General features: G+C 45.3%; 1 protein-coding gene across 3 annotated transcripts in view; it reads left to right on the forward strand.

Moving 5' to 3' along the window:
- LOC103725486 (zinc finger protein 549) overlaps window positions 1-6,016 on the forward strand; it is a 29,352-nt gene extending 23,336 nt beyond the window's left edge. For all 3 annotated transcript variants that reach the window (XM_029558454.1, XM_029558453.1, XM_008822799.3), the window contains 2 exons: window positions 1,839-1,965; window positions 3,782-6,016. In XM_029558454.1, coding sequence (XP_029414314.1) covers window positions 1,839-1,965; window positions 3,782-5,496 — 1,842 coding nt within the window. In that variant the 3' untranslated portion in view covers window positions 5,497-6,016. The remainder of the gene's footprint in view (window positions 1-1,838; window positions 1,966-3,781) is intronic.
- The last annotated feature ends 1,743 nt before the right edge of the window (window positions 6,017-7,759 follow it).

Below are 7,759 nucleotides of genomic sequence, written 5' to 3' on the forward strand. Positions count from 1 at the left end.
TTTGAGGGACTTTGTATTTCTGCTTCAATCATGTTGTTTGTTATGGATCTGTTTAAGTTACTGGTATCCTCTTGATTTAATCTCGGTAAGTTATATGTGTTTCGGAATTTATTTCTTATAGATTTTCTAATTTTTCTGCAGTATAAAATTATTTTTTATTTATTATTTTTGTTTTATGTGTATGAGTATATTGCCTGCATGTTCGTGAGTGCACCTGTGTCGTGCAATGCCTCAGGGAATCCTCTGGAACTGGAGTTAAGGATGGTTCGTAGCCACTACGTGGGTGCTGGGACTTGAACCTGGCTCCTCTGCAAGAGCAGTCAGTGCTCTTAACCACTGAGACATCTTTCCAGCCCCATGCAGTGTAAAATTTCAAAGTATTACCTAGAGCCTTCTGGATTTCATTGGAGTCTTTTGTAACTTGCTGTTCCATCTCTAGTTTTACTAATTTGGGTCTTCTGTCTGTCTCTTTTGGTTACTTTGGCTAGGGATATGCCAATCTTCATTTCTTTCAAACCAACGCTTTGTTTGATGGGTTCTATGTATTGTTCTTTTAGACTCCATTTTATTGATTTCTGCCCTAGTGTTTTTTCTTCTCATTGTCTATTGTTTGGGGGTTTGGCTTTTTCTTCACAGTTGGATTTTTAAATAGGGATGATTTTCTACTGCATATGATGAGAGGGAGAAATCAGGGATAACCTCAGGAATTTTGCATTAACAAGTAGAGGTGTGTATGTGCTGTTTACTAAAATGATCTGTGGGTCGGAAGTATATTTATTAGAAATACTGTCAAGAAGGGCTGGAGAGATGGCTCAGCAGTCAAGAGCACTGGCTGCTTTTGTAGAGGACCTGGGTTTGGTTCCCAGCACCCACAGGGTGGCTGACAACTGTCCATGACTCTAATTCCAGGGGATCAAACACCCTCTCGTGTCTTCCGCTGGTACTGCACAATGCAGGTGCACTTACACACATGCAGGCAATACACTCATACACATAAAAAACAACAAAAAAACAAAAGAAATACTATCAAGAGGGGCTAGAGAGGTGGCTCAACAGTTAAGAGCACTGGCTGCTCTTGCAGCAAACCCAGGTTTGGATCCCAGCATCCACATGGCAGCTAGCAACCATGTGTAACTCTAGTTCCAGGGAACCCAATGCTCTCTTCTGACCTCTGTGTGCATTGCGCAACAGGGGTGCACTTATGTATGTGCAGGCAATACACATAAAATGAAATAATAAAATATTTTAAAAATGAAATAAAAATAAAAATTCTATTTTACTTTAACATTCCTTTTATTAAAAACTCTTATTTTGGGTTCACAGAAAAGTTGAGAGGAAAGCAGACAGACATAAATAACTGCCTGAGCAAAGAGCTGGGACCGTATTGGGACCTGGGTGGTTTTGGCTAGCACATGAGCAACATATCGTGTGGGGAAACTAGCATCACATCTGGCCTGGTAGCAGTGATGTTATGGGTTGTCTGGACATGTGTGGGAGCTTTGATCTCAGAGGGATGTGCTGATGGGGAGTGTTAATGGATGTGCTCAGGAGCCTGATATTTAAGAACACAGGTGTGTATGTATGTGGCATTACTTAGGACCCCAGAAAACCTGATTGGCAGCAACGTGGCTCAGATTCTGTATGACAATCCCAATCAGATGACACTACTCTCTTTGTCATGGAAGCTGGAGACAGTGATCCATGGGGCATGAGGGGTAGCCGAAGTGGTGACATCAGGGCCTCTTCTGCTTTGCATCGTGACACTGGGCAACACAGCCATGTACTGGGGATCTTAGGGGTTAAATCTGCTCATGAACTTATCTATGCCATCATGACAGGTCCATATGACTGTGGAGGATATTGCTGTGCGCTTCTCCCAGGAGGAGTGGAGGCTTCTTGATGAAGCTCAGAGGACCCTGTATCATGATGTGATGCTGGAGAATTTCGCACTTCTGTCCTCTGTGGGTAAGTCCCTCACAGCCAACCATTGACAGTCTTTGTGCATCCCTTTTCTTCAAGGATCACCTTGTCTTCCCAGAGTAGGACCTTGGGCCTGTTTCCTTTCCTTGCTTCCTGACAGGGGTACTGTGTTTGTTAAGTGTAGGCTTTCTGCCCCTCAATATCTATGGTTCGAATACCTTTTAGTTAAGAGTTTGGGTTCAGAGTCTTGTAGCTTATCTATTCAGTGCCACTTGGCTTTGCCATTCTTTCCTAAAGTTCAGATATGTGGGTAGACCTGTGTCACACATTCCTTCCTTACCTTTAGTGGGCATTTCTTGGGGCCTCCCTATCTGAGGAATTATAGGTGTTTATAGGACCATTATTTTCTGGGAACACTAGGTTATGACAGTAAGATTTTCCTTTAGGGTTTTCTCTTTCTTTCTTTCTTTCTTTCTTTCTTTCTTTCTTTCTTTCTTTCTTTCTTTCTTTCTTTCTTTCTTTTTCCTTCTTTCTTTTCTTTTCTTTTCTTTGACTGGGTGTTCCTGTGGCCTCAGGCGAGAGGCTGGAACTTTATACATTTTTCTCTTGTATTCTCTCATTGGTTGAGACATGCTGAGTCAGTGTTGGTCACTCAACTATGTGTTTTCCTCTTAGAACTTCTACCTCCCAGGTTCTAGATAGCCCTACAGCTCCGGCTTGAGCTGGGAATCAGAGAGTAAGGCAGAGAGTTATCCACTTATAGTAAGAGGGACTTATGGAATCCTGAGCCTTTGAGTAGGAGCAGCAGCAGGGTGTGAGTTTAAGGCTAACCTCAAATCATACCAAGCATGCTTGTGCCCACCACTATTTTGGTGCTAAGGCTCATGGCTTCATTTCTCTTTCCTCTGCTAACTTGACATTTTTCCCACTTGCAGTGTATGCCAACTTCTGATATCTGGCTGTCCTCGACCTCTTTTAGCCCTTAGTTCCCTTCCCTCTATAGTTTCTTCTACATTACTCCCTATTTAATGTCCTGAAAGTTATTCTTACATATTTAAACCTTGAACGAGCTACTTTGGTGCAACTCCGCCTGTCTGTAGCAGACAAAGTCCTGCTGAAAATCACTAATACTGCTGAGGATATAGCTCAGTGGTAGAGCATGCATGTAACATATGCAAGGCCCTGGGTTCAATCCCCAGTACCAAAGCCTTTTTAAAAAGGAAAACCACAGACACAAGAATTGTGTACCCGTGTCTTGTCACCACCTCACCCTGTTCCCTGTATCTTTTAATGACTATTGGGCCTTCCCTATACTGTGGCCCCTGGAGGTCTACTACTAACCAGTCTTGTTTGATCTGGTCTAGCTCTCTTGGCCCCTGTGGTGGTTTGAATGAGAATGTCCCTTATAGGCTTCAAGTATTTGGACATATTGTCTCCATTTGATGGCTCTGTTTTGGGAGGTCTTAGAAGGTATGCCCATGCTGGAGGAAGCACGTCACTGGGGACGGGCTTTGAGAGTTCCTAAGCCTCACCAGAGTGCCAGGTTTCTAGTCGCTCTCTGCTTCCTGTCCTGCTTAAAAATGTGAGCTTTTAGCTTTCTCCTCTGGCTATCTCCTGTCACCATGCCTCCCCACCTTGATGGACTCTGATTCCTCTGGAACTGTAAACTCAAATAAACTCTTCCTTTTATAAGTTTCCTTGGTCATGGTGTTTTGTCACAGCAACAAAAAAGTAACTAACCCCCCCACCCCAACAAATCCATGGGCTGATCCTTCCTACTGTGTCATGCAAGTGTTTCTAATGGACTTGCCTCTTCCCTCCAAAGTCTATGTACCTTTTACCCACATCTTTGTGGTTCCAGGTTATTGGCATGAAGTGGAGGCTGAGGATGCCCATCCTGGGCAGACAGTTTCCACAGGAATGTCACAGATGAGGAGTCCAACACCAGGTGTGTCCTTTTCAAAGACTCATCCTTGTGAAATGTGTGTCCTGGTTGCTGAGCACCAAAGAATACTTCCTGGGCAGACACCGTCCACATGTGTGGCATGTGGGAAACAGTTCTCATTCAGCTCGAACCTACACCAGAGCCAGAAGCAGCGTAGTAGAGAGCAACATTTCCAAAGAGGAGAGGAGATGAGAACCTTAATCATGAGTAGCTGTAAAGTTCCTGGGTCTGAGAACCTCATCACATGCAAAGATGTTGAAAAGGATTTCCCAGCCAGCCCTGGTCCTCTTAGGCATCAGACCACACACCATGGAGAATATCCATTGAGAAGCAAAGAGACCTTTCCCACTCAGCAAAGGTATTATGGACATCGCAGATGTGAAAAAGCTTTCAGTGAGAGGGTTCCTATCATTGAACATCAAAGAGTTCATACTAGAGGAAAAACTTACAGATGTAGTAAGTGTGGGAAATCTCTGAGTTCCAAATACTTGCTTGTTGAACACCAAAGGACTCATGATACACAAAAGCCTTATGTGTGCAGTGTATGTGGGAAATCATTCCTCCACAAAAAAACACTTGTTGGGCACCAGCAGAGAATCCACATGGGAGAAAGATCTTATGTGTGCATTGACTGTGGGAAATCTCTCAGCTCCAAATACGCACTTGTTGAGCACCAGAGGACCCATAATGGAGAAAAGCCTTATGTGTGTAACATTTGTGGGAAATCATTCCGTCACAAACAGACATTTGTTGGGCACCAGCTCAGAATCCACACTAGTGAAAGGCCTTATGTGTGTGTTGAATGTGGGAAGTCCTTTATTCAATCCTGTGACCATGCTAGACACCAGAGAATTCACAGTGGAGAAAGGGCTTATGAGTGTAGTGAGTGTGGGAAGTCTTTCTTCTATAAACAGTCACTTCTTGATCACCAGAGAATCCATACTGGAGAAAGGCCTTATGAATGCACGGAATGTAAGAAGGCTTTCATCCATAAGAAGAGACTTCTTGAGCACCAGAGAATACACACTGGAGAAAAGCCTTATGTCTGCACCAAATGCGGGAAGTCCTTTATTCGGTCTTCTGATTATATTCGGCACCAAAGAATTCACACTGGAGAAAGGGCTTACAAGTGCAGTCAGTGTGGGAAAACTTTTATCTTCAAAGAGACACTTCTTAAGCACCATAGAATCCATATCAGAAAAAAGCCTTACCAATGCAGTGAGTGTGGGAAGGGCTTTGACCTTGAGGATAAACTGCTTCAGCACCAGGAAGTCCATGCCAGGTCACAGACTTATGAGTGTAGTGAATGTGGGAAATCCTTCAGTCACAAAAACCAACTTCTTCAACATCAGAGGGTCCACACTGGAGAGATACCCTGTGAGTGCAGAGAATGTGGGAAAGGCTTTAGCCACCACACTAGCCTTATTCGGCACCAGAAAGTTCACAGTGGAGAGAGGCCTTACTGCTGCACTGATTGTGGGAAGTCCTTCATCTACAAAAACAAACTCATTGAGCACCAGATGATCCACACTGGAGAAAAGCCCTATGAGTGCAGCATGTGTAGGAAAGCCTTCAACAAGAGGTATTCCCTTATCAGGCACCAAAAGGTTCATGCGAAAGGAAGGCCTTAACATTTATGGGAAAGTGTTTTCCAAGGAATCTGTCCGAAGTTGAACAATGTACCTCTGAGGTTTGGAAGATTCACTGTTGCAGTTGCCTGCTTCTGAGCCCCTTGGGGGTGGGGGTAAGAAGGTGCAGAGTCAATGACACAGACTCTGGGAGTGGGGCAAGTGGCAAAGCAGACTCATTTATTATGGATATTGGGCATGCCTATATACCCCCTCCCGGTGCCCCATTGGTCCCTCGGCTGCTCTGTGCTGCGCTGTCTCTCAGTGGTCTCTCTCATCACGTGTTCTTGTGTCAGCTGTTTCTCCCCAGTCAGGCAGATTTCAGGTTGGCTTAAGGGGAAGTAACTTGCGCATGCGCCATAGCATGTTTACCAGGCCCGTCAGCACCTCCTCCTACATATCCAACCTTTTTATTTATTTATATGCATCACTCCCATGGGAGCTGGGGTGCTTGGCCCCGACCTTGTTGACCCCACCTCAGAGAGCCTCCAGCATGAGGGACTGTGCCTGTCTTAGGTTGGCTTGTCAAGCAAGCTCTTACCCATCATGACTACCAGTCCTGGAAGGAGGTGTTCTCTGGCCAGGAGCAGGCAGGATGGGTATGGAAGGCTGATCATACCCTGGCCTCTTCAATGATACTAAGCCATGCCTGGGCCGCCTCACGAGGGGGTTCACGTCCTGTATGTCAGAGGGCCATGAGAACTTGCAGGGTAGCCAGGTTGACAGTGCGCTGATGCTGATTATTCTGTAGGAGACACTTAAAGAGGATAAGCAGTAACAGGAGAGTCACTCCAAAGACAGCATACGTGACTAACCAGGAGGGGTTGAAGATACTTTTTATGTTGGACCAGATTTGTCCCAGCATGCCTTCGTCTAAAGAAAGTACCGGAGGCTCTTGTTGAATTTAGCTGGGAGACTTGTTCTCAAAATAGTAAGGAATAATTCAGGAACTGTTGTGTCCAGGTTCCTTTTATATATTTTGCCAATTCCTGTCAGGCCTGTGAGATGTTGGTGACCTGGTATGGTGTCAGTTTCTCCTTTGCAAAAGTCATTTTGAGAAGTCCAGTTTTTCAACTTTGTCTTCCTGTTGCTGATGCCCACTCCAGAGCCCCTTGGGGGTGGGGGTAAGAAGGCTCAGAGTCAATGACACAGACTCTGAATGTTGGGCAAGTAGCAAAGCAGACTCGTTTATTGCGGATATTGGGCATGCCTATATACCCCCTCCCGGTGTCCCATTGGTTGCTTGGCTGCTCCATGCTGCGAGCTGTCTCCTTCTCAGTGGTCTCTCTCATCACGTGTTCTTACATCAGCTGTTTCTCCCTGGTCAGGCAGATTTCAGGTTGGCTTAAGGGGAAGAAATTGTTGCATATGTGCCATAGCATGTTTACCAGGCCTGTCAGCACTTCCTCCTACATATCCAACCTTTTAACTTATTTATATGCATCACTCCTGTGGGAGCCGGGGTGTTTGGCCCTGACCTTGTTGACCCCACCTCAAACAGCCTCCAGCATGTGGGACTGTGCCTGTCTTAGGTTAGCTTGTCAAGGAAGCTCTTACCTGTCATTGACTACCAGTCCTGGAAGGAGGTGTTCTCTGGCCAGGAGCGTGCAGGGTGGGGATGGAAGGCTGTTCATAATATGGCCTCTTCAGTGATACTGAGCCATGCCTGGGCTGCCTCATGAGGGGGTTCACGTCCTGTATGTTGGAGGGCCATGAGAACTTGCAGGGTAGCCAGGTTGACAGTGCGCTGATGGCGGATATTCTGTAGGAGACACTTAAAGAGGATGAGCAGTAACAGGAGAGCCACTCCCATGACAGCATATGTGACTAACCAGGAGGGGTTGAAGATACTTTTATGTTGGATCAGATTTATCCCAGCATGCCTTTGTCTAAAGAAAGTACCGAGGCTCTTGTTAAATTTAGCTGGGAGATTTGTTCTCAAAATAGTAAAGAATAAGTCAGGAACTGTTGTGTCCAGGTTCCTTTTATATATTTTCCTAATTCCTGTCAGGCCTGTGAGACGCTGGTGACCTGCTATGGTGTCAGGCAAAAGGCCAGAAACCAAGGGTCACAGGCCAAAAGGACCATTTCTCGGAGGAGCTGTATTTCTTCACCCAGTAAGTCTACCAGTTGTTGTAAGACATGAATTGCTTGGTAGACATGTTGATTTATTAAATTCTGGGTGTGTAATGTCTCAGCTGATTTTTCTACAATTTGATTAAGTACCTGAACAGTAGCAGCGTTTTGCGTCAGGGTTACTGCGGCA

This window comes from Nannospalax galili, unplaced genomic scaffold (assembly GCF_000622305.1).
Source record: "Nannospalax galili isolate Female #2095 unplaced genomic scaffold, S.galili_v1.0 scaffold649, whole genome shotgun sequence".
Classification (NCBI taxonomy): domain Eukaryota; kingdom Metazoa; phylum Chordata; class Mammalia; order Rodentia; family Spalacidae; genus Nannospalax; species Nannospalax galili.